Source organism: Lampetra fluviatilis, chromosome 32, assembly GCF_964198595.1.
Source record: "Lampetra fluviatilis chromosome 32, kcLamFluv1.1, whole genome shotgun sequence".
Taxonomy (NCBI): Eukaryota; Metazoa; Chordata; class Hyperoartia; order Petromyzontiformes; family Petromyzontidae; genus Lampetra; species Lampetra fluviatilis.
The window spans coordinates 7,699,162-7,726,368 of NC_136306.1; the positions used below are offsets into that span (position 1 = coordinate 7,699,162).

Sequence of the window (27,207 nt, forward strand, 5' to 3'; positions counted from 1 at the left end):
TTTTACCTACGTGACTTTACCGAAAAAACCCAAGAATATGAATCATTGCAGTCACGAAAGCTTCAAATCTAGAATCAATAACAACTGGACAAGGGACCTCCCTACGCCACTTTGTCAGTTCAAACAACCCCCACGACCCTCCCTGGGGGTTGTTTGACCATACTTCACCACTTGTCAGTTCGGGAGGGTGAAGGCGGGGGAGCATAGGAGTACAGCACAACAACGGATTTTGCCACATTTCACACCACTTAGCCCTGCAGCGAGCCCGCTCACACGCTGGGCGCTAGATGTTCACTACCTCGCCTTGCATACAGGAGGTCGTGGGTTCGATCCGAACCCACGACGCCTGTATATTTGAAGTTTGCATGTTCTCCCCGCGGTCGCGTGGGTTTATCTCCGGCTCCTCCAGATTTTCCCTCCACATTGAGAATTACACGTTTAGGAGTATTTGGCTGCTATAAATTTCCACGTGATAAGCCATTTCATTTGCGCTATCATTTGTGGCCCGGTCGCTTCTGAAAAAGAGCTACACAGCTTAGAGGGCCTTACCTGGTAATTTTTAAAATCGTTTTTTCGGGAAAACTACCAACATCTGTTGGTTGCAAAGATTATTTAAACCTGGCTTTTAAATCTTAAACTAATGGGTTAATAATGTGATGCACTGCTAGGTCAATATGGCAAGCAGAACCATCAAAGTAATAACTTTCGTATGAGCGCACTGTACAAACAGTTTGCTATTCACGATGGTTACCCAAGAAAGTGCTGTCCAGGCTCAAACCTGCTTAGCTTCCGAGATCTTACCAGATGGTGGGCATTGTGGGCGATTTGGTCATAAGCTAGAAATTTATGTTGTTTATGCCTTCTTTTAGATGTTTGCCGACCCGATAAAAGATGACTGAATTTTGATAAGTTTGGCCGCACTTTGGGATCTTTGGGCTACTTCAGGTTGCTGTGTCGGTGTTTTTCACGTGTAATATTTATTATGATCATCTATTAAACCTTCAACAATCGTGCTGGTTTTTTCTGACTACCTGGCATTTTTGACGTTTGGGGCCTGTGCTTTGCAAACCACGAAACAAATATAAACACTGACTTGCTGTTGGATACCAGAAGTGAAAAACACTTCCAAATGAGATCAAACAAAACATTCTACAAAATGCAATCTCTGCACTTTGGCGACTGTCGCTCACACAAAGACAAAGATCCCCCGTGTAGTCTTAACAGACTGTTGTGGCAAGTACTGTTAGCGAGTAGCACCTATGAAAACCGAGAGGGTGGGTGGCCAGCACCACGCCCAGCCACTTTTGTCTCCCCAGTGCTAGCGATGTTTACACACCGCACCAGGTCCTCATTGGAAGCTAAATCGACCTAGGGGAGGCCCAGGACCGGTTCAGACAATCGTCACCGGTGTTGGCCGTGAGCGGGAATCGAACTCGGGTAGGTTGGTCCGTAGTACAGTGCGCCAACTGCTACACTACCTCTCTCCACAACACATGCACAAGCACACACACATCTGCGGTAAACATCAATGCATGAAAATTAGCACATTCCCTCTCCACGTCGGCACATCAAACTCTGAACTGCGAGTAAAGCCCCCCCACACACACGCCCATGTACAAACACCGATGGCAGGTCTCTGGCGATATTTTCCCCATGAAGCTGTTCACAAGTCAAGCCGCTGCCAAGATCTCAGGGGTGCAACCACACGCGACTTGGCAACAACCCGGCAATTAAGACGAGCTCGCATTCTACCATCGAGTAATTTTCCACCCAAAGCTTTCTATACAGGCGATGGCGCGATTCTGGTTCGTGCCGGGTACAGTTCTTTTACTTTAAATGTTTTTTTTAAATTATAAAATGACGATGCAAAAGCGACATGAATAAAATACCATTGTAACCTCATTTGCCAGTAAAAAATATAATTGTTTTTTTACCCTTCTATTTGGCAACAAAACTGACACCCATGTGAGACTAGGCTCTAAGGAAAGCTGTCTCGGGTGTGGACCAATCAACTTCAAGGACAGTGCATACATTATCAGGTTGTGTTTTTTGTTTGCATTATGACTGCAGGTATTGTGGTCTATGCAAACAGGACTCCTTATAAAATAAGGTGTCAGTTTTGTTGCCAGATAGAAGGGTAAAAAAACAATTATCATGAATAAAATAGTTTAAGAGGTTACTGCTTCGTAAGCAAGTACGACGAGAGCGTTCCGACCTCTTTACCTCGCTCTTCTACCGTTCATCTTGCCAAGTTTATTTACAAGCCAGTCGAGAAGACCATTGTAACTTAAAATTGTTACTTTTCAAGGGAGACCTGGGTTTCAAATGCAAATGTAATATTCATGTAAAAAAAACACACACACAAAGGAATTCCAGGAACGTGTCTACTTTTAGGCCTTTTGTTACATTGTCTTGGTTTCTCTGACCAAGCTAAACGAAATAATAACCCCAATTGGTGTTCGGCCAAACATCTCGACGTTAAAAAATTCAACTGAAAATTACTCGCAGCGAGACTAAGCGTCGCCGCCGCCGCCGCATCCAAACCCCCTGCACAGCGAAAACTTGGCAGGACCCTCCTGAAAAAAAGTGTCTTGGGGATTCTGGGAGGCTTTCCTAGGTAAACAGAATAAAAATTTGTATTTATACTGTAGGAATCCGATGAGCCCTAGAACTCTTTTTCACAGATGTCCAGTAGTTTTTCACAAGCATCGTAATCATAATAACATTGATAAAGTGGTAGTGTGCACCAATTCAAAACTCTTTTTCAGGCAAATCAGCACACTGCTTTTAAATTCATTGATCACAAGAGGGTTTTTTTTGGGTTAGATCACGTAAATACGTGTCGTTAAACCCGCCACCACTCGACACAGCCAATTAGTAAGGTTTGTCACGTAAACAGAACATGCCAATTCGTTACTAGTACAGCACACCGGTGTGTTGGAGAGTAAATCCACAAAATTTACGATTCGAGTACGCCATTTCGCCAGTAATTACAACCAGCCAGTTTTGTGGAGAAACCCTCCTGTTTAGTTCTTGCATAGAGGGATAGATGTGATGTCGTCACTTGTAAGCCAATCAGGTGCGAAGGACAGAGGGTGGGTTAATGTGTGCATATGAATTACAATGGATATCCATTACCGGTTGGGTTATTCATGGGGCAATTAAGAATATGCACGTACATTGTGCTTGTACATCCTGCCGTTTTTTGTGCACGAAAATCTCACTACCTGTTGTTTTCTGCTCACAGTTATGGGGACCTGTATTAGGCATGCAGTTAAACAGTGCATGACTTGATGTTTCATTTCCAAGCAGAACTAAGCCTGTAGCTAGCTATCCGAATGGTTTTTATTTCTCTCAATAAAGCGACAAAATTCAGATCACCAAGCCCAGATGCCCTCGTTCGTTCCACCAATTATGAGGTCGGCCTGGTACACAAAGTTTCGCTCTCCTTTTAGTATGTATGTTCGTGCGTTAAATGTTGTTCTCACCGCATGTCGTGACCCATGCTAATCGGAGGGTCTCCCACTGTATTCTGGGTTCTTGAAAAATGATTTTAAAAATGCCTACAAAAAAATTCCAAGTAAAACTGCACACAGGTGTTTGGGCAAGCGCTTTGCTACTTAAAGACGACGGATTGAGACATCTTGAATGGAATCGATGAAAGAAGAAGAATTATACCCGGAATCATCAGAAGGAGGAAGATTACCCGGATTGGGTAAGATGGTTTGAAGGACGTCAAAGAAGGAACAATGGAAGGGGAAAATAAAGGAAGGAAGGGAAGGCTGAGGATTGGGATGTTGGAGGAGCTAAAGGACGGGGGGCGTTTGTGGAAATGTGGAGGGCAGAGAACTGAGAAGGATGGAGGAGATGGCAGCCGTTAAGGCAGAACACCAGCAGGAGAAGAAGTTAGGGTTTGTTGCTAGGGGTCAACAAGAGGAGGCGGACTAACGAACACTGCGACTCATCGCCCTTGGACGTGACGATCACCGGCGCGTGCTCGCGTTCATTCGTCCGTGCAGCCACCCCCACACCTCCCCGCCCCCCCCAAACAACAAACGGGCGCAATCTCTGAGCTCACGACCGCAACCGAATTATTTCTGCTCGTATGCACAACATGAAAATGGCAGGCCGAGACAACCCAGGAATGCCGCAACCTGCAAACCGTTCGCGGTGATCTCAACCCCCGCTCGTTCGCCAAAAAACCCGCAAAACTACGACGGCTGCAACTCCCTCCGCCTTCGAGCCACGGCGACCGGCCGAGGGCGGGCTCGCACAACTAAATGTGGCCGCTCGCCAATTTGACCGCGGGATGCTGCGCTGCTGCAGCGGCGCCCCTTTTGTTGTGCGTCGTCGGAGGCTTTTAGGAGACGATCGTTGAGTCATTGTCGGCGGCGACAAAAGGGGGGGGGGGGGCCCATTGCATTCCGCCAACAGTCCGTCAAATAGAAGGTCAACACTGCTACTTCTTCTTGGTTCTTTCGGTAAAGTCACGTAGAATTGAAATAATAAAATAATAAAAATCAAACATAATAAAATTATTCTCACGACGTTTCGGCCACAACGCAAGTAGCCGACCTCAGGTGGAGAACAGGTCTCATTCAGACTACTTGACAGACGTGTTCTCCACCTGAGGACGGCTACTTGCGTTGTGGCCGAAATGTCGTGAGAATTATTTAATTGTTTTATTTTTATTATTTTATTATTTCAATTCTACGTGACTTTACCAAAAGAACCAAGAAGATGAATCCCTGCAGTCACGAAAGCTTTAAATCGAAACACTGCTACTGTTTTGCTGTTTGCCGTTGCTGCTGCTGCTGCTTCTGTGCAATGCATCCCCGCGGAGGTTCACGCTCTTCGAGCAGCAGCGCGCTCAGCTGACTTTCACGGATTTGTGAGCATGCTCCGTTTTCCTGCGTTGTTTACTTTCGTCGCGTTTGTAATTTACCTCAAGATGATTTGTCACCAAATCTTATGACAATTATGCTATCAGCATGATAGGAGCACATCAGGAGAAGAATCCATTCAAATGCTTCGCAGGGCAGTGCAAGCCTTCGTGTGGGACAATGGGCCTGCAGAAGCACATATCACGAAGCTACCTCCGAGACCCTATCAAGCGACCTCTGTTACACACAATAGGAGGCATCACTTTCCACGCACACGTACACTGGCGTTCACGTTTGTCAAAGAACTGTAACTTATCAAAATTGATCTTCTTGGTTCTTTCAGTAAAGTCACGTAGAATGGAAATAATAAAATAATAAAAATAAAACATAATAAAATAATATTATATATTTTATTATTTCCATTCTACGTGACTTTACTGAAAGAACCAAGAAGATGAATCCCTGCAGTCACGAAAGCTTTAAATCGAAATTTATAAAAATTGAGTTCAACGCGGTGGTTATTTTGCGTGATCGTCGGTGAGCAGGCTGAGACCATCAACTCGCCGCACTCGAGAGCCTCGGTTTAATTGATGGGCGGCTGCCTCGGATCAAACTCAGGATCTAGGTGGTGGTGCCAGCTCAGCACTCATCGTTTGCCTAAAGCAGGGGTGGGGAACGTCCGGCCCGCGGGCCGTTTAAGGCCTGCAAAATCCATTGGTCTGGCCCAGCCAAGGCAACCGCAGGCGGGACTCGAAATTCAATACATCTAGGAGTAAACCTGGAAAAGCAGCTGCGAGTAGCAATATCATCAATACCAGCCAACATCACACCACGCCTCGCCAAAGAGAAGCAGTTCCAGGCACGAATGATGTTATAAATATCCAAATGGCCGTTGGCAGAAAAAGGTTCCCCACCCCTGGCCTAAAGATTAGCATCTAGCGATGGGATGGAAAGGGGCAAAAAAAACGCCGAAAGGTAAATTGTGACGTCCACGCACGAGGAAATACACGGGCTCTTCCCATCGACTGCGTAATGTACCTCAATACCGGTCTGCCCGCACAAGGAAGACTTTTCCCCAAATCATCTCACATGCTCATCGGAATGTCGCATCGCTGGAACAAAAAGAGATGGTGGCGGGAACGGAGAGGTCTTCGTCCAACGGCCAATTGACCACGGCCTGATGAGGCTGATGATGATGATGATGACTTCCCCAAATATATTTGCGAGTCAAAACATCAAGACCTTGTTGCTGTCAAAATAAAAATGTAACAATTAAAAATGTTCAAATGGCCTGCAACGCCTTTTTTTGATCGACACAGTTTACGTGACGCATTTCCACTCGGGTGGAAATGCGTGACACTGGGGAATTCGATCCTGGTAAAATAACAAGTATAACCCGTAAAAACTAAGTTTTTCACTATAAATCCTTTATATGCGTGGCGGCTAGAGTCCTCTCGTCCTCTGGCTTGAGATGGCTGCCACCTATGGGTCAGATGATTGCATTGCACCATTAAGCAATTGGTAATTACATATAATATTTTTGTCCTAAAAAGTGTAAAATTTAGGAAAAACATTTTCACGAACATTAATTGTCACGCACAACGAGTCTGTGTGGAAAATGTCAGCTCGATTGGATCACGGGAAGTGGGTTAAAAAACGACCGAAAGATTTGCACGGTCGTAAGCAAGCAAGCAAACTTAATATAAAGGATTTAAAAAGTAGCATGTTTTAACTCAAGTCGACAAAAGACGTGGAAAAGTGGTGCCGCCAGGTGGGGGAGGGGGTAGAGGTGGCAGGGGCTGGGCAGGTAACCAGAGTTGGTACGAACGGCCGTGTGAGTAACCAACTCCGTGCCTCGTCCCTCAACCAACTCTGGACTCTTACAACAACCTAAGGTTGCTGTGCAAACCTAAGAATCGTGCCCTCCCCCAATTTGAGTCAGTCAACGGTAACTGCCTAAGCTCACTAACCGTACCGCTCGGTATGTCACGTCAGCCCATTGCCCTGCCGATTCGATGGTCCCGAGAAGCATTTATATGTCTCAGGGGTATTGTCTGTCTCATACGCTTAAGTCTTGCTTGGTCATTCTTGCTTCAAAAGGTACACAATCATATCATTTGTATTCATCATTACCATCACGTCATGATCTATCGACTGCTGGATGAAGGCCTTCCCACAAGCCGTCGCCATCTCTCGTAATCTTTGCGACGCACAATTCCACCTCTGGTTTCTCCACACGAGCCGATTTCATCGCACCATCTCCGTGGCGGATGCCCTTATCGAGCGTGTTATTTTTCCTTGTAGGCCAACGCGAGGTCCACAACCTGCGCAAGTTGTTCCGTAGTCCGTGTGTTCTGTTTCTCTTCTCGTAAAATGTATTTGAATATAATTTGCCGAGACAATAAATAATACATTCTTAGATGGTTATCAGAGCTGGGCAAGTGCAGCGATACGGTTCAGTGTGCAATGGCAAAAGCTGCGAGTCTCAATTCAGGTTGGCGGTTGACTCAGCCCACCATCCCTCCAGGGAAGATAAAGTAGTTTAACACGTAGGCTTTCGCGACCAATATTATTCATAATTGTAAAGTTTGTGGTTTCACTCTTCAACACACCGGTGGGCTAAAGCAGTGAACTATTTGTCTTTTGTCAACGTGACACTTTTTTGCTGATTGGCCATGTCGGGTGGTGGAGGGTTACACCACATTTATAAATAACGCGATCTAACCCAAAAACGTTTATTATGAAGATAAAGTAAATACTGCTTTGTGGGGAAATCAGCAGTGGTTGTCCTACGGATATGCCTGCCCCTGCCATAGCAATGTGAAGTGTTCAACGAAGAAGCGAAGAGCTACTCCAAAACCATTTTTTCATACGCTAGATGCAGGATTTCATGCATTCATTTTAAGAATTAGAATCCATTTCATATTACTGGAATCCTTTTTGGTCTCTTTCCAAATTTTAACAAAGAACCCATTCATAAACATCACAGGGCAAGAGAATTTAACCCTTTGAGAAGCCTTTTTATGTTTACACAATGAGCACGTGCACACAATGCTGTGCGACTAGTGTTGCCACATGACAGTCAAACAAGTATTTATAGTCTTGAATTTAGCTACATTTTTATTTAGCTACAGAACTCGCTTCAAAGCGAGTTGTCAGAGGCCAACAACGCCTTCAACTTAAACATCTATTTATCGATTTAAAGCTTTCGTGACTGCAGGGATTCATCTTCTTGGTTCTTTCGGTAAAGTCACGTAGAAGGGAAATAATAAAATAATAAAAATAAAACATAATAAAATAATTCTCACGACGTTTCGGCCACAACGCAAGCATCCGTCCTCGGGTGAAGAACAGGTCTGTCAGAAAGACAGCGTCTGAATGAACACCACCAGGCTTGGCAGCGTATATTTAAGCCAAGCTTGGTGGTGTTCATTCAGACGCTGTCTTTCCGACAGACCTGTTCTTCACCTGAGGACGGCTGCTTGCGTTGTGGCCGAAACGTCGTGAGAATTAGGTCTGTCTTCTCGACAGACCTGTTCTTCACCTGAGGACGGCTGCTTGCGTTGTGGCCGAAACGTCGTGAGAATTATTTTATTATGTTTTATTTGTATTATTTTATTATTTCCATTCTACGTGACTTTACCGAAAGAACCAAGAAGATCTATTCATCACGTCTGCTTTCACGACCAATATTATTCATAATAAAGGCTTTTGGGTTTGATCGCGAAGTACAAATGTGCCGTAATGCTCCACCACCCGACACAGCCAGCAAGATTTGTCACGTAAACAACGCGCCAATTAGTTACTACTTCAGCCCACCACCGGTGTGTTGGAGAAGTAAAGCCACAACATTTATTTACAAAAAGTCTAGCTTGGATCATGTGCGGCCAAAACCTGGGTTCAAACACAGCAGCTCAGCGCTGCACCGTCTCAGTCATCTTGACCTGAAGCCAACCCAGCTACCTCTTCAAAATAAATAACGAATCAAACGAAAAGTGAGTTATAGTTCCATGTGCAGGGAAAGTTGGTTAACGTACGTGCGAGGTCACAACAACTCTGGTGGCAGTTGTTAGCTTAGTACCAGACACAAATATTATCCTGCCCAAAGGAGGTGTTATTTCAAATAAATGTCCCTTTTGTCTCGTTAAAAGCATTACCGACGTGCGTTTAAAACATCAGCTGCTGCTGCTGTATAAGCCGAGCAGAAACTACAGCTCTGGTTACGTTTTTTTTTACACGGAACTCTCAAAAATAGCAAATCTCCCGAACATCTCAAAAATGCACGACCGCACCGGCAAAAAACGCTGACATTAAATCGAATGTATGCATTTAAATACTTCTCCGCAATGCGCAGACGACACGTGCTTTTGCGTTGTATTTTTGTTTCCTCACAAATAACCAAGCCGTCACGTGACCAATTGAGCCTGGCATTAGGCAGATGAATATCTGCAGCGGAGAGATCTCCGAATTCCGGAGACCTCTTGGAATCCAGGCAATGGAAGTTACTCCATCTTCCCCTGACAATCCAGAGATTGTGTCGCTCACGATAAGCAATGAGGGGCCTTCTGGTGAACTTGGGTGCCTGTGGTTGAGTCGGGGGGGTGGGGGCGAATAGCAGCGCCCCAAGCGAAACTTGAGAAAGGAGACCACGTTGGGCGGGTGGAGACAGGCGACGAGGAGTGAAGGGAGCGATGGTGGCAGGGGGTGGGATAGACAGATTGAGGGCACTTTTCGTTCGTTCTTTTTTACTTTTAAATTTCCAGGCAGTGACAGCGATCTGGCTGGGGCTCACGTTTCATGGGCGGGCGTGCGAGGACGTGTCCGTTCGCGCCGGGCTAGCGGCCCACGTGTGCCCACCGCCCACCGCAGGCATCATTCCTTCCCCGCCCCTCCTCCGCCCCCTCTGCCCCCACCACTCTCTCTCGTCTCCATCCAGATGGGTCGGTCTCATGAGATAACGCTCCGGCTGCTTGATCCGTATAGCCGAGGCCACGGTTCGACCGACCCTGCAATCATCTCAGGATTTTCTTAAGTTTTTCTTGGTCTTGGAACCAATGTGTTTCTTGAGGGAGGTTTTTTTTTTCTGGGGTTGAGGGTAATGGGTTTGGAGAGTAATGGGGGAAGTCTATGACATAATCTGGTTGAGATTGGGGATTAGAGTTAGGGATGATAAGAAGGCCCAGTGGGAAGCCTATGTACTGACAGAACAAAGATGATAGGAGAGTTAATTTTTAACCCTTCAAGAATGGCCAGATGAAGAGGATACCACGATGATATCGAGTGATATCTGGCGCATACAATAAGTGGAGCCGCTTCCCCACCCACCCGCCGTGCCTCCAAAGACAATATTTGTGGTTGGACAACCAAACAGAAGAGTCTCATTGTCAGGGTGTAGAGTATGTCCCAACAACATACAGAACCAAATCTAAATGTGACGAGGTATTTTTATTATTATTCATTACTAAGTCGTTGATTATGGAGTTGAAACTATCACCCCGCTTTGGCCCGAAACCCCAGTTCAACCGCTGGTGGCTTTAACCCTCGATTTGAACGCCGGTTTTAAGTAAAGCCGGATCTGCGCCCGGATCACCTCTAAAAAGTGTTTTTCTTTACCGCCACCAGGCGCAGCGGTGGCGAGCTGTTAACGACCTCGCCTGGTATACAGGAGGGCATAGGTTCAATCCTGACCATGATGAATGTATATTTGGAGTTTGCAAGTTCTCCCTCTCCCCGTGGCCGTCTGGATTTCTCTCCAGGTCCTCTGGTTTTTCCCTCCACATTTAGAATAAAAATGCGTTCCCGAGTATTTGGCTGCTGCTTTAAATTTTCACGCGATAGTCCACTTTGTTGAGCTATAATTTGTGTTGGCCGGGTCACTTGTGAATGAGAGCTACACAGCTCAGTGGGCCTTAACTGGTAAAAAATAAATAAATAAAGTTTCTCACAAGCTCGGCTTTTCGACTTTGGCAGAGCCGAGCAACATCAAGGGGTCACACATTTGCAACAGCAACCACAAAAAAGTTTGGAAACCAACAACGATTATTGGAATGAGTCCGAATATTTTGGAGGAAAGCAAGCAAAGCGCACAAAGCGGGAATTCCAGCACCACAAACAAATAAATCCTGCTGGTGGTGGTGGTGGTTCGCTGGCCGTTGTGCATTGTATTGGGCTGGCAGCCGGAGGAGGTATTAAACACGAGAGGAAGGTATGGAAATGTTGTTAATATTTTATTGTTACATGCCCGATCCGGGCTCACAGCCACACACTTGGAGGAGATCAGGCCTCTGTTTTTTTTATTCACTCTGGATATAAATATTCCTGTTACATACTTCAGTGCCCATACACTCGGGGAGTATAAATATTCACTCCACCCTGCCCCTTCGCCACCTCCCAGCAATTCAATCGTCTTCAGGAACTCGACGGCAATGTAAGTGTGCTCCAGCCATGCCGACCAGTGTCCAAGTGCCATCGCGTTCCAGAAGGAGGCCTCCTCTTGGCAAGGCAAGGCCAGCGTCGCGCAAGATCTGACGAACCCACAAGTCCTTCGGACGGCCGACCGGACGGTGCCGCGATGATGGTCACGATCCACTCATTGTATGCACGTGTGTATGTTGAACTTCTTTCTCGCCGTACGTAGCCAGCCCCACGAATCGGAGGTGCGGGGGAAGGACAACAAACTAAGCACAAAAAGCAGTTCTCAAAAAAATGAGTTTTCAATCTATATTTAAAAGTGCATCGCTCTAGTGGCTTCCTCATATCGGAAGGAAGAGCGTTCCAGATGGCCGCAGAAGCGTATCCGAAAGCGCGTGATGCGGTGATGGCGAGCCAAAAGCCGCTGCAGCGAGGATGACTGGAGTTCACGTGATGGTTTATGCTCATTGACAATATCAGCGAGATATTGTTGTTCATTTGTGGCAAGCACTTTATGTGTATGTCGAATTTCTTTCGCACCGTACGTAGCCAACCGTGCTAAATCATAGCAGCAGGGTACGGCGGGCAGTAACGCCGTTCGGGCAAGTCGTCTTCCATTCCTGCAACATGGCAACGAACGGACCAAGACGTATTGAGAGCGGATGAAGTCATCGACGGGAAGGCAGGACCAGTCCTCGATGAATCTCTCCTCGTTGCAAACAAAGGCGAATCGCTCTCGCTGCAAGTCGGCCATCACCGACGCACCGCAGACAGAAGGGGCCTTGCGGCCCCTGTTTGAGTCCGACCGCGGGAGATTTCACATCTTGTTAGGTGCCGGTACAGCAGAACTGGCACCATCATGCAATTCTCGTGTATGCGGATCTTGGCGAGATGTGGCCGAGATGACGTTGAGGCCCGATGTTGTGTAAACACCAGATAATCGATGCAGCCAGGCCGATGCTCCAGAGTGTGTCGGGCTTGCCGCGGACGTCCAATGAGCGGGGCATATGGAGTCCTTGACAACCCCGACAGTGTTGGCAATTCAATCCTTCTTTCTTTCTTTCATACGGCTGGTGTAGATAGCAACAACTACAATTTCATAATCAGGTGGTCAAGCCAAAAAACTGGAGTAGCGATGGTGAGATGTTAACTCCCTTCGCCTGGCATGCAGAAGGTCGTGGGTTAGACCCTGAACCTGATGACTGTATTTGGAGTTTGCGTGTCTCTCTCACCATGGTCACATGGCTCTTTCTCTGGGCCCTCCACTAGGGAGACAAAGGCGGCCGGGCGTGGTGCTGGCGACCCACCCCCTCGCGTGCCGTGCCGGCCTTCATAGGTGCTGCTACTCACTAACAGCACTTGACCCAACAGTTTGTTAAGGCTATACCGGGGGATCTTTGTCTTTATATTTACGGCGACCCGAGTTCAATTCCCACTCGCGACCCATAGCAGTGGCGAATATTTCAAGCAGTCCTGGGCCTCCCCTAGATTGACTTGGCCTCAAATGACTACCTAGTGTGGTGTGTAAACATCGTCACTAGGGAGACAAATGTGGCCGGGGCTTGGTGCTGGCCACCCACCCACCCCCTTCGTCTACCGTGTCGGCCTTCATCGGTGCTGCAGCACTTTCCCACAACAGTCTGTTAAAGTCTTCTTCTTGGTTCTTTCGGTGAAGTCACGTAGAAGGGATATAATAAAATAATAAAAATAAAACATAATAAAATAAAGTCTGTTAAAGGCTACGTATGTAGAGGGGTTCTTTATCATCGTCTTGGTACACCTGCTGCCATCCACCCAAGTTGCCCGCTGGTGCCCGCTTGGCAGCGCGCGTCTCCTTCTCACCCTCCCACACGCCCGGCGGCGCCAGGCAGCCCGAGCGTGTCATGACCTTTGATCCCCGAGAGCCGCTTTGGGGGCGGTGGTGTGGGGCGGTATGGGGGGGGGGGTGGAGAGGGATGAGACCGGACCGGGGCTTGGTTGGTGGGGGTGCTGGACCCTTCTTGTCCGAGAGCTCATTATTTTTAATGCCGCTGCATAAGCCGCGCAAGATGAGCTACGGCGAGGAACGCGGTATTTAATTCTCCGTGGTGTGAACGCGGAATTGGGTTTGGACGTGTGTCTTTGTTTAGTTTGGAGGTGGCGGTGGGGGAGGAAATAATGGGTGGGATTTTTTGGTTTTCTTGTTTGGCCACATGTTGAAATTTCACGCAAAGTTTGAGACATCGTGCCCGTTAGCACATCACCCGGAATGAGTCTAATCTTGTCACATCTTGGGATGACAAGCGGTCAAAATCCATCGCCGTGCAGCAGTTTAAAAAGCTCCCGTTGTCTACATTTCCCACCTTCACCAACTCGCACTGACCAGCGTGGTGAAGTATGGTCGAATCGCCCTTGCGACGCGCACAGCATAGCAAGGCCCTCATTCAGCAGTGGAGAGCACAATGTACACCTTGGTGCATTGTAGCACGGCGTCACAAATCCGTTGAATGATGGGGAAAGCCTATCGCGTCAGTCAAATAGCGCAGGCCGGAGAGTCGTGAATTTTGAACAACACACAGACACGTGCAAAGAGCTCTCGATGATTGTGCACCACGGATCAAGAAGCGCAACCACAATGCACTGCTTCAACAACTGCTGCTCGTGATTGTTGAATAATGCACAAAAGGTCGAGTGCTGGTTACGCATTTGTACTTGTACAGTCTGTTCTCCTATGACGCCGCGTGTTGTTTTCATAACGCGAATTGGATATAACGTGACGAATGTATCAGGGGACACTTTTTTACAATGCGGATGCGTCCTGCGCAACTATGTAGGAATAAGCGGGCGTACGGCCGCCTCGGTGGAGCATCGCACATCGCAAGATACTGTTGGATGCCTCTAGATGCTACCCACGCGCCTCTGTCTTTGTTCAGCCTGCGTACGCACCTCACGTGTCCCATAACGCGGTGCTCTTCAGGAACACAACTACCACAGAGCGATATTTGCAAACTGTACACGCGGCACTCCGTTGTATCGTACACCAGTACCCCCGATGTACACATACAGCATTAACATGACGACGGCAATGAGGGGCGGGGGGGGGGCAGAACAATGCATCGGCTCAACAAAGCCATCGGCACGCGACACACGCATCGAATCGCGCGCGTGCAAGGACTGACGTTGACATCTGCGTACGTTTTTTGTGATGGGCCCTACCTCGTTCCTGCAGCCACAAGAGGCGCTTCCAATCACGAGCCTACGCGAGCCGCTAACGCTGCCCGACGAAGGAGGCGCGTGGTAGCCAACAAACTTCAGCAGCGCGACGGATTCTTCAATCCATACGTGCGGAGCTCGCCAACGTTATCCTCGCATGCGTATAGGTATTCCACAGGGCACTCTGAGTTTTGCCAAAACACTCGTAAATGGAGGTGGCCAAGCGCTTAAATTAAGGGCTGCACTGTGGGTAGCAAAAGGCAGTGCAAAAAAATACTTTGTTGTACTGTGCCTCTACGCTCCCCAACTTCAACCGACCCACACGAACCAGCGTTGTAAAGCATGGTCAAATAGCGCGGAAGACGGAGGATTTGCATCCGTATGTATGTATGTATAACTTTTTTTCGCACCGGACGTAGCCAATTGTGCTAAACAGGACGTGTGAAATGATGTGACGCGATGCGTGTCAAGGAGGGAACACGCCTGCAAGGACTCGCAACCGCGGAGATGGAGCGCTGCATATGCGGGCACACGCACGCTATCGCTATGGTCCCGGCCACCTGGGTTCCGATTCCCAGCCTTCGAGGACATCGTTAGCGAGTGGAGCTGGCACGGATCCTCCCCCCTAGGTTAACCAACCCAGTATCACCGCGCTCCGTAAACATCGCCAACAGGGGAGACAAAGGTGGCCGGCGTGGTACTGGCCACACCACCCTCCTCGTGCTCCCTGTCGGCCGTAAATAGGTGCTCGCTGATAGCTCTTGGCCCAACAGTCATTAGGCGAAATGGGATAGCTTTGTAATGTATATCTGTATGTACGAGGCTTTGCTTGCCGCGTACATCTCGTGCGCATTCTCTTACGTGTCGTTGTATCTTTTTTGGCCACCCCGCAGCCAAACTATGCCACATTTATCTGACGATGCCATATTTATCTCGGGTTTGTTTTGGAAGACAACTGCCGATTTGGTGCCGCCGATTAATTTGTGGGCGGCTCCGGCATGCGATGTCCCTTTGCCGCGGCTCCGGAGAGTGTCATGGGATGTCACGGATGTCAACGGCGGCAATTATCGTCACCAAGCGATAGTGTCACAATAACAACAATGCCGACGACGTTTAAAAATACACTAATGTGATGAAGTCTTCTTGCATAAGAATAAAGAAACGTAACCGACGACACGGCAAGTAACGGTGGTGAACGAACCCAGAGTTTGCTTCTTTAGAAGTGCGTTTACGGGGAAATGTTGTTGTCATCATCAGCATCATCATAATCAGGCATGTTCACTCATGCGGGATGAAGGCCTTCCCCCCACCAAACCGTCATCCACCGCCTATGCTTCTGCGATGTAACAATCTGCCCAGTACCTGCACACAAACGGATTTCACCGCTTCCTCTTCGCGGGAGTAAGACGTCCTCGCCCGAAGCGTTCCACCATTCTTCGGCCGCCGTCATTCCATTATTATTCTTGACCATCGGCAATCATCCCGGGAACAATTAAGATTTGTATTTTTTTCCCTCTTCTACATGGTCTTTTCCCCAAATGTTAATCTGGGGTGAGCTATCGTGTAGAACAAATAATCCCTATGATAAACCATTCAAGGGGGCTTTTATATTTACGCAACAGGAGAGGGTGGGGGAGCACACTTTCCCACACACACCGAGATTGACGTTCGTTTCCGTGGCATTCACGGCAATAATGCCACCAGACCCAGAGTTTTACGCAAACGCGGCGCGAAAGCAAAACTCAATGTGTGTGTGTACCCACACAGTCATGGCAACCACACTCGAGAAAGCAGTGATTCTTTAATCACGAGCGCCCAAAATCTGGATTCACACCAAGGATGTAAGTGGCGCCGGCTCGATGTCTCTGACCTCCGAGCCACCCGGCCCCCACACCTCGACATTTATAACTCGGGAGCGTAAAATCGGGCGTAAATTAATCCACTGAACATAACGTAACGGGGGCTCGGGATACACAAAACCGCTCGGTTCCAGTTCCCTCCGATGCCTCTTCAGTTCCAGAAACAAAGCCCCCAGCGGTTGGGGTGCGGCGTTGGGACGACGTGCCCAACAGTACGCACGCACGTACGTGTGTATATATTACTAAAAAGGGGTTAAAGCCTATCCTTATTTTTGATCATTTGTGATACTGGCAAAAAGATCCCGTCGGTACGTATGTATGTTGAATATACATACAATACGTGAAGGCGACCCGACTGATTAGTACTGCCGTTCACCCCCCCCTCACTACCCTGTCACCCCCCCTCCCACCCCTCTTCGTTAATTACCAGGAGCCCCGGCACCTTTAACAATTTCGACAATCGGAAAAGTCGCTCGCTCGGCCGGGACGCTCATTTCTGCGAAGGGGGGGGGGGTGGTCAGGGGTCATTGCAAAGTGCAGAGTATTCCCCAAGTCCCAAAGCACACACAAGACGTATGCGGTGACCAGAAATTATGCCCAGAACGCCAGGCAGAACATATTTGGGATTTGTAGTCTCTGGAAACTACAGCCACGGTGGCGGGGTGGCGTTCGCCCGCTCGCGTGTAAAGCGCCACGTCGCAGGCAAGGGTTGGTGGATCACAAGCAGATTCGTGATACGCCCCAAGACCCCTGCCTCCCCTACCCCACCTTAAAATGTTGCCAATCCTCTGCGACATCATCGCACGCAAGACGATGTTAGCATGTGGGTTGTCCATGCGAGTCCGAGGTTCTCCCTGCGTATGTCTGCATCTCTGAAATTAACTTCGCATCTTCCGTAAGTTCTTGACTCAACATCAAAACTTAAAAGTCGTGCTTAAAACTGTTGCTATTGCTGCATCATCATCATTTAGGAATCTATGGGTCTCCACGTGAGTCCATTACTTTCCATTGCAAGTCTGTATCTCTGAATTTCACACTCCCACCTCATATCCTTTCGTAGCTCTTTTCATCCCGTAAAATCTTGCCATTCGTCGTCATCGTCGTCATTGTCGTCGTTGTCCATGCGCAGAAAAAAAACCGACAATGATTTGGCACCAAACGTCTTTAGCGTAGCCACTCATACTGTGTGGGGGGGGGGGTGGAAACGAACCCTCAGGCGGTGCCATCGATGCCCCACAATAACCTTGGGAGTGGGATTTGCACCGTCGGCGTGCGGAGCTGCATTCACGTAATCCCCCCCCCCCCATCGCAGCGCCAGAGATGACAGCAGCTTGAAGTTGCGCGAAGAGGAATGATGAATCGCAGCGGCAGAATAACATCTGACTTCAGGCCGTAACAATCCAGGGCTTGCACCACACACACACATGACTCGTCACATGCCGGGGTCATGAGTGCGCCGCTAGAGTCAATTAATCACTGGGGCCGCGGGACGGGTTCCAGAATCAACTTAATGCACATCAGCTGCTCCCTCGCAGAGTAAGCCCCCAACGCTCTCTCCCCAACGTGTTTATCATTGGTGAATAGAAGTTCAAAGTAGCGTGAGAGGCGGTACTGCGATGGAAGGCCTTTATCCAACAGTGGACTGATCATAGCCAAGGATGATGATGATGATGATGATGACGATCTCTGCCCCGTGATATCACTATGGAAAGAATCTGATCTTGTTCGAAGACGAAAGCCAAGCAGGTTTGAGCACGCGCGAGTGCTTGGATGGGAGACTGCCAAGCAAGTTGCCATTGGCCCTGCAGGGCTAGGTGGTTTGGCAGCAGAGAGAGAGAAGGCAGTGAAGCAATATTCTATGCTGTACTTTACTTCTATGCACCCACGTATTTGTTCGCAAACGTCAACCCGTGTGGTTAAAGGCAGTGGAATAAGCCCCATGACCTCCGTGGCATGGGAAGGCCATCATCAAGCACAGTGGCGAGATGTTAACTCCCTCACCTGGTATGCAGGAGGTCATGGGTTCGATCCCGACCCCAACTCCTGTATATTTCTCCGGTTTTCCCCTCAATTTGCCAACGTGCGATCAGATTATTTGGCTGCTATAAATTTCCACGCGATGAACCACTTTCATTGAGCACTCATTTGTGACGATAGCCAAGGTCGCTTCTTAAAAAGAGCTACATTAGGTCAGTGGGCCTTACCAGGGAAAATTAAAAATACTTTATGGTTTAGTCTAAGCAGTCGACTGACAAAGATGCTGCACGTGTACACTTGTGCGCTGCGAGCGATCTCGCGCCACAGGATGGCCTCTGGGTCATTGTGGGGCGATTTTCGCACCCGCGCAGCTCAAAAGCAACGCGGCGCACGGCGGCGGAGACGTTTTGACGAATTGTTTCTGAGAATCGCCTCTTTGTTGTGCGAACGCACAGATCGCAACGCCGATGGAAGAGGCGGTGACGGACGCGGATTTGGAGCTAAACCGGTATGGTGCCAAGAGAAGCCAGCACCGCAACATTTTTTTAAAAGTTATTCCCCTCTTTACCACCGCCGCCTTCATTCTTCTTCCCCAACCGCAAACGTGACTCACGTAATCTTTGCGGGGACGTTCGGGCCCTCAACGAATGCCGAACGCCTGCGGAGTCACAAACCATTATGGGTTACTTTTCATATCCTCGGGCAACGATGAAAAGCATGTCAATAGACGAAGAAGTTGCGGCAAGCGAGCCAAACTTCGGTTGCGAGAGAGACAGCGAAGATGTCGAGGGGGCGAGGTCTTCACGAAGCCATGGCCGTGCGCGCCGGGACAGGGAGAAAGCCTTCCTGTAAAGGCCCCTCGATGATGTCAACGAACAATAAACCCCCCTTTCAAAAATGCTAATCGCGCAGTGCCGTTTTATTTTCAAAACACCGGGGCACCAGTGCATCAAGTTTACATTCTAAATGCACGCACGCACACACATGCACACACAAACACACGAGTGGTGCATTCCTTGCAGCTGAATTGCGGCAGTCAAACTAGATTCGAAGCTTTCGTGACTGCAGGAATTACTCTTTGGTTCTTCCGGTAAAGTCACGTAGAAAATAAAATAAATTTAAATCTGAAGTGAGTTTTTACGCGAGCTGCTTTATTTACTTAAACAACCAATCGGTGCAATTAGCATTGGCCAATTATTACTGGCCAATAAGCCCTGGCCGGACCATTCTGCGGATTCCCTATCCCTGGTTCAAGTCCAGATTCAAAACCTCTAGCGCCTCTTCTGCCTATGGCTGATGTTTGATGGCATCCCCATCACACACAACGTCCGACTTTTTGCACATCTTCTCGACACCTGCTTTGTGTGTTGCATAGTCTACAAAATATATGCACAGGCTCTTGCGCAGCAAATCTACATTTAAAACGTACGAATGAATGTGGAAAATAATTGCGAAAATATAGTGTTCATCATGCGCAAAGCTGGTAGTCGAGACCAACGACAGCGGCAGTCAGAGGAGGCAGCACGCTCAATGTCATCGTTCGATGTCCAGCGCAGTAATGAGGCGACGATTTATTTTTTATTTTACCAGGTAAGACCCAATGGGCCTCATAGCTCTTTTCTTTAAGTGGCCTGGCCACAAATGATAGCTCAACGAAGTGGCTTTTCACGTGGAAATTCATAGCAAACAAAATACTCGAAACACATGTTTCTAAATGGAGGGAAAGACCAGAGGGGACCCAGATAAAAATCTATGCCACCACCGGGAGAACATGCAAACTCCAAATATTGACGCATCAGGGTCGGGATGGAACCCACGACCTCTTGTATACCAGAAAAGGTAGTTGATGTGGCACCACCAAATTAGCTCGTGTGAGAGAGCCAGACGGATTGTGACCGTGACAGTTGGCGATGGCTTGGGAAGACCTTCAGTCAGCAGCGGACAGATCATGGCTGATGACTACAACGATAATGATGATGACGATGACGACAACAACGATGGCACAGCCTGTGCCAATGCAGGCGGCTTTAGAAAATACGTTAACGAAACGATCAAAGCTGCATTGATTTACGCCGGACCTACGGTATCTTGTTTTGTTGACCGTGGACGTGAGTCTGTACCAACGTGTACCACACCTACATCCAACAGTGAAGGGCATGTGGCTGGTTTACAGCACCGTACAACATGTGCCATTAAAATCGCATGTTTTAGTGACAGTCATTCTAAATGCTACCGCCACATTGCAGCCCTTAGAAGGGTTTTTAAAAAGCCGCTTCAAAAGATTAAGATAACGTTATCAGCAAACAAGAATGGCTGGCTGACCAGAGGTCACTTGGAATGGATCTCAAAAATAGTTCTGCCTCATCTGCTTCCGGGGACCGCGAGAATTCTTAAGGAGGCACCTCTTTCTCATGACACAACACAGAAATTTACACGGAAAAATTACGAAATCAAGACTGTGCACAGAGCAGCAATCATTGCCCCTGCCTGCAGACAAATGCTCTGGGTCACCTCTCGTAAACAGGACTGATGCTGGCCTCTTAAGAGTTCTCGCCCAGTTAAACAAAAAAGAACGTGAAACTCTAAAATATCACAGGGCTCAGACCTTCTTAAGTCTCCGAGATGCGACGAGATTTGGTCACAGGCACCAATAGACCAATTGAGCATTTGCCCTATAAGAAGCCCCCTATAAAGCCCACCCTTTCAATACAATTAAAAAAACACGTGACTTTACCAAAAGGATCAAGAAGACTTTTCCAACGCTCAACAGTGTCCACAATGTGACATTCATGCAACCAGTCATTCGTACCAGAAAGCAGTCATTCCACACGGGGTCAAATGGAAATTGACGACGTTAAATCGGCGGACGGTGGGGTGGTCTAACCGACCGCCAGAAATATCGCGGCGATCAACAACATGTCATTTTTCGCAAAGTCCGTCACATCAATTAGCGCCAGCTGCCCAATAATAATGACGTAGAAAGGATTACGGCCCGGGCACCCGCGGGTCCCGCTTGCGGAGCGAACGTGTGAAGACCCCACGACACTGCAGCACTGGTCTGACTGCCCAAATCCCCTGCTTGATAATTACCCACACAAATAAATGTCCTTTTTTTTTAACCAGCACTTGGATTACAAACACCTATTCACCTTCTTTGGAAAAAAGATTATTTCAATTGGCTCTCACTGGTGTGCTGATGAAGTAGGTCAAACATCACAAGATAAAAAACAAAATATTTAAAAATTGCTTGCATAAAGCATGAGCATTTGCCCTTTAGAAAGCTCTCTCAAGTCGCCCTTTAAACGAAAATGTAAAAAAATGCATACTTTCCAGCTCTCTACAGTGTCCAGAATACCAATGTTGTGACGTTCGAAGACTCTGAAGGGTGGATGGGAGGGGGTTGTTGGGGGTATTGGGAACAGTGGTGCAGCGGTTAGAGCACTGCACTGTGAACCCGGCAAACTGAGACCGATTCCCTTCGCCGACCCGCTGTGAACAACACGGTGAAAGATGCTCAAACGAAACCCCGTGACCAACAGTCAAAACGCCTTCCCCCTCCAGCATCTGAGCGCTAAATTAAGGGGCCTTAAATTAGCATGATTTTATTATTTAAGAAGCGATGAACTACGAGAAAACCTACGGCCAATTCACCAGAGAGTAAAACCGATTAACAGGGGCCAGTCTCATACTGGGATGGAGGAATCAATAAGTAAAGTGCACGGAAACAAACTAAACTAGACAATGTTTTATTTGAGCTACACCACTTTTTTTCAGAAGCGACCTGGCCACAGATGATAGCTCAACGAAGTGGCTTACGATGCAGAAATTTACAGCAGCCAAATACTCAAAAAACGCGTGACGTTTTCTAAATGTGGAGGGGAAAACCGGAGGACCCGGATAGAAATGCACACGACCACGGGAAGATCATGCAAACTCCAACTATACAGGGTTGATGGGAGTAACGACGGACGGGTCCCCACGGTGTCGGAATGCCTGCTTCAGGGCAACGGTGGCGCGCGAGCCGTATTTAAACATCAACAGTTGTTCGCAGCTCAACACTTTGCAGCGCCAAAACTCAACCGACGGGCTCCGGGTCGTAGACTTGGGGGCGCGAGGTCGGGGTTAGCAATGTGCCCCCTCCACCCCCCCCCCCCCAACAGATGTCGAAATGTGAATACAGCCACAGCCAGCCAGCATCCAACAAACTGTTACGGAAAGACGGGAAACGCCGTGAACGTTTGTGCGATTGCTGGCAGAGCTGGCTTCCATAAGGGGAAGCTCAAGCGAGCCGACTTCTTCCATGTTGGTCGAACGTCTCAGAAAGGTGTGACGGGGGGGGAGGGGGGTGCCACACTTTTCCGCCCCACACCAACTGCGGGTGCGACAATACGTACCCAGGATTACAGAAACTCTCGCCATTGTTTTAACCGCCATTGTTTTAACCGCCACCGTCGGGCGACTGAATTGAACTGGCGACCTTTGGATTGCAAGTCCAGTGTGCCAACCATTGCACGGCCGTAAACCCTGATGAGTGGGGGGGGGGAGTACCCAAGAGTGGGAAAAATCCAAATCGTTACTTGGAATGGCTTTTCCTGCACGTCTACCGAACTCTGTCAATGTCAAACCGTGACAATAACCACAAAACGTTCAAATAACCAGTGAAATAGAAATGCCTCCCGTCGAGCTATCATTTGTGGCAAGGTCGCTTCTGAAAAGGAGATAGCTCGGTGGGCTTGACGTGGTAAAATAAAATAAATGTTGTGATTTGCTAACCTCTCCCATCGTGTTTTTGTATTGCCTGTAGTTGTTAACTTTCAGACCCACACCGATTGGACATCTGTGAAAAAAGAGCTTCCATAGATCATCGGATTCCTCCTGCAGTTTAAGTATATATTCTGTACTATATATTCTATATATATTGTTTCTGAATTGTGCCCAGCCACCCCTGTTGTACAATGCAACAACAGCCCGGGTTCACCCGCAGGGCATGTTTCACTTTTAAATTAACTGCCCACCGAATTGGTTTCCCTACACGCCTTAAGACTTTTGCACTCAAATTATTTTGTACAGCTCTGGCGGTCGGTCTGTTCTGCGCACGTGGTCACATGCCACTGTGTTTGCTGTGGCACAGGCAACACACCCCATTGGGCAACCAATGCACGTGTTCCATGAGGAACCCGGCTATCTGTTGTACAATTTTGAATCGGGGCCAAATTACACCCCGGGTTATTGTAAATGGTAGAGTGGATCAATGAGCCAAATAACTGGGTAACGTAAAGTGAAAATATAAAGTTTCAACCTCGTCTGCATGAATTGCATATTAATAAGCTTTCAAAGGACTGCATTTTTGAAATTCGTCTAAATTGGTGGAGCAGCCTAGGAGTTCTCTGGACACAGATACATTCATTTTAGCTTCTCATTCTTACCCACCCCTAATGGACATCCGTGAAAAATAACTTTATACCTCATCGGATTCCTCCAGTATAAATACATTTTCCGATTCGGATTATTATGGAGATACGGCCAAATTGGTACAGGTATACCATTCCAGTCGGGAAAAATCCCCATTGCTTTTGCAGTTGAATAAACTTCAATACGATTGTCAATTCTGTGCCAGCCAATGACACAAAGTACTGAAATTTCTTACGTTTGTTTTCTTCCCCCTCCCCCCCCCGAGTGGAAACTTAACATTTTCTTTTTAAACTAAAAACAAAATTTCACTTCAAATACAACGTCCAGTGGAATATTCAGATATTGTTTCAACGTCTCTCCGTGCAGTGCTTACGCATCCATATACGCTTCGGAATGGTCACAATGTCGTGATACTGGCATATTGCTACAAGTCCACCAAAAGCATCGCTTGTTTCAATTCGACAAACAAGACGTCTGGCCAGCGCGGAAGAGCAGGCCCAATACCCTCTGGGAGGGGATCCCGTGAGCTCCTTTTTAGTAGCAGTGGCCTTTCTCCCAGCAGTGGAATAAGCAAGCGATTGCAGGGCTGCACCTTTACCCCGAATACAACAACTGCCACTCCTGGATACATTCTTCACATGGCACGGGCAGTGTAAAATACCACAAATCACACTGTTGAGACTGCTATTGCAAATCGCGGGTCACTTCATACGTGCAAGCACAATTGTTCGAGCACACCAAAGCTTCGAATGCCGCGTGCAAAAGTACGCATAAAGTACGCAGAAGCACATTCCGCACGACGCTCAACGTGATGCCACGATTTCCAGAGCGCCACGGTGGCGAGATGTTAACTATCTCGCCTGGTACACAGGAGGTCATGGGTTCGATCGTGACCCCGACGCCTATATATTTAGAGTTTGCGTGTCTCTCTCTCTCCACCCCGTGGTGGCGTGGATTTTCCTCCGGGTCCTTCGGTTTTTCCCGCGAGATTTATAATCAACATCACGCGGAGCAATTTACCTGCTATAAGTTTCCACGTGATAAGCCACTTCGTTGAGCTATCATTGGCGACAGCCACATCGCTTCTCAACACGAGCCAAACAGCTCAGTGGGTCATTCCTGATGGTAAAATAAATAAATAAAGAGCGAGAGAACGCAAAGTTCCTGGCGAGCGTACATTTCAACGAAATGAATTAGCCCCTTGCGCAAGAGTACTTTTCTTGCCATTTTTTTTCGTCCCGACAGCGTGTTTCTGTCGCAGGCGAGCGTGAAAAAAAAATAGCTGCGCATGCGCGCACACACGCCTTCAACCACGTGCATGCGTGCGAGCGTTGGGGGGGGCGGGGGGGGGGGCAGCGATGGCGGTGGTCACTAAACTACGGTGCAATTGCCAAACGTGTGCGATTAACACACCGCACGCCCGCACCAGGGTCAGCGGAATGTGGTATCTGAACCTGTTCAAGGCGCCCCCCGCCCCCAGCCCACCCCCCCCCTTGGTTGACTCAGCCTTAAATAACCACCTGAATGCGGTGGTGTAAAAACATCAGCATTGGTTAGACTGACGCAACGCCGGCAAAAGCAATGGTCTCAACGGGGCACTCGCCGACTAAAGATTTACCACGAAAGTCCGTGAGGCTACAAAGAGAGAGGATCTCTGTATTTGATTGGGCGTAAAGCAGAGGGCCAGGCAGTGCCCGCAGCAGCAGCATGGTTGGCATGGATCCCTCGTGCAAACAATGAAATGTTGGTGGGCCCCAGTCAAATTTCTGCCCTCCCCCGCACCCCATCTGCCATCGCGCCACCTGCACTCTTAAACACTAGGCACTGCCTCCAATGCCAAGTAACTAGCCAACCAGCTACTGGTACAAGTCCTACCCATAATGCACGCACCTATCTTTGAGCATTCGGCCTACCCCTGACATTTAGCGACCAGCCACTATTAGTAGCCCTACTCTGTAACGCACTTGCCTGTCGGCCACTAGCAAGCGCAGCACCTAACTCTAGATCGAACCACCTAGCCAACCAGTTTCCAGCACAAACCATCTCCTAACCAGCGGCAGTGTGGGTAGAGCATGGGCATCGGTGCAAAGAATAAAAATGAGCCCACGAGTTCAATTCTCCTCCCTCTTCTTCATGGCTTGCCACCTGTGCCCCCTCCCGCCCGTAGGGGGGCCTCGGTGCGATTGCACCGCCTGCACAGCCGACGGCTAACGTCGCTGGCGGGCTTGTTGGGCCTGCGGGCCTGGGTTCGCGACTCACGTCTTGAGGGTGCCGGACGTCATGAGCTCCGTGACGAGCACGATGTACTTCCTGCCCTTGACGGTCGCCTCCCACGAGTCGTAGAAGCGCACAATGTTGGGGTGCTGGAGGCCCTTGAGCATCTCGGCCTCCTCCTTGAAGCGCTGACGCTCCGCCTTGGTCAGCTTGCGGTCCTGTCGCCATCGTCACCGCAGCAATCACGAGCGGCGGCGGCGGAGAGGAAGGGAGAGAGAGGGAGCAAGGAGGGGACAAGCGGGGTGGACGAAGGAGGGAAAGGTCGGGGGACACAAAACCGAGGGTGAGCGACATTACTCCACGAGCGATCAGTGGGGATGACGTGTGACAATACCGGGCGGTCCGTCAGACCCGTAGTGTGACCTTGGTGTGATGGTGGCAGCAAACAAAAGTTCAGGGATGGGGGGGGTCAGTGGTGGGATGACAACGACGACAGTAAATATTACAACAAACTTTAAACAAAATGTGAAAAGGTAAACAGTACCGATAAGATCTGATTTTGTCTATCATGCATTCTGTTCAGTTTCCACCCCCCCCCCCCCCCCATATATACGAGGAAAGGCCGCGACGGACATCAGTTAATTGCACAAATTTGCGTTATCCCAGCCTCCTCCAACTCCCGCAAACATTTTTTTTATATCGAACGCCTCGACTGCGAGAAGTTAGAAGAGGGGAAGAGCTTTCAGCTACAACCCCCAGCCAATGCTTCGGAGCTATGATCCATTTGTAGATACCCCTCTGCAATCATGCACTAGCCTCTGCAATGTCTTCCACAAATCACAATACACTTATTAGAGCCATCACTCGTAATAACATTTATCCATCCGAAAGAGGGTGGTGAGACATGGGCGTGGGGGGGGGTATCCATTCACGGATCACCGCGTATATTTGTGAAACAAGACGCTTGACACGGGAGCGTAGCGGCGGTCAGCGCAACTCTGCCGCAAACCAGCTGGCTACACACGAGTTCGATTCCTGGCCACAGGAGCCGTATCCCTGAGCAGCGTCGTTGTGGTGCGGTCAAGCGACTCCCGTGAGCGACACGGGGGAGGGCCTTTATCCAGGAGCGGACTCACAAAAGGGCAATAATAATTTTAAATAATTATTTTTGTAAGCGTATCAGAATCAGAATATTTATATATACTGAAGGAATGCGATGAGCTATAAAATATATTTTTCACCAATCGGGGCACGGGGTC

At 48.5% G+C, this 27,207-nt stretch overlaps 1 protein-coding gene across 13 annotated transcripts in view; it reads right to left on the reverse strand.

Moving 5' to 3' along the window:
* The window catches only part of LOC144943697 (uncharacterized), a 127,990-nt gene that overhangs the window by 74,190 nt on the left and 26,593 nt on the right, over positions 1-27,207 (reverse strand). For all 13 annotated transcript variants that reach the window (XM_078871446.1, XM_078871440.1, XM_078871447.1 and 10 more), the window contains exon 3: positions 25,994-26,166. In XM_078871446.1, coding sequence (XP_078727572.1) covers positions 25,994-26,166 — 173 coding nt within the window. The remainder of the gene's footprint in view (positions 1-25,993; positions 26,167-27,207) is intronic.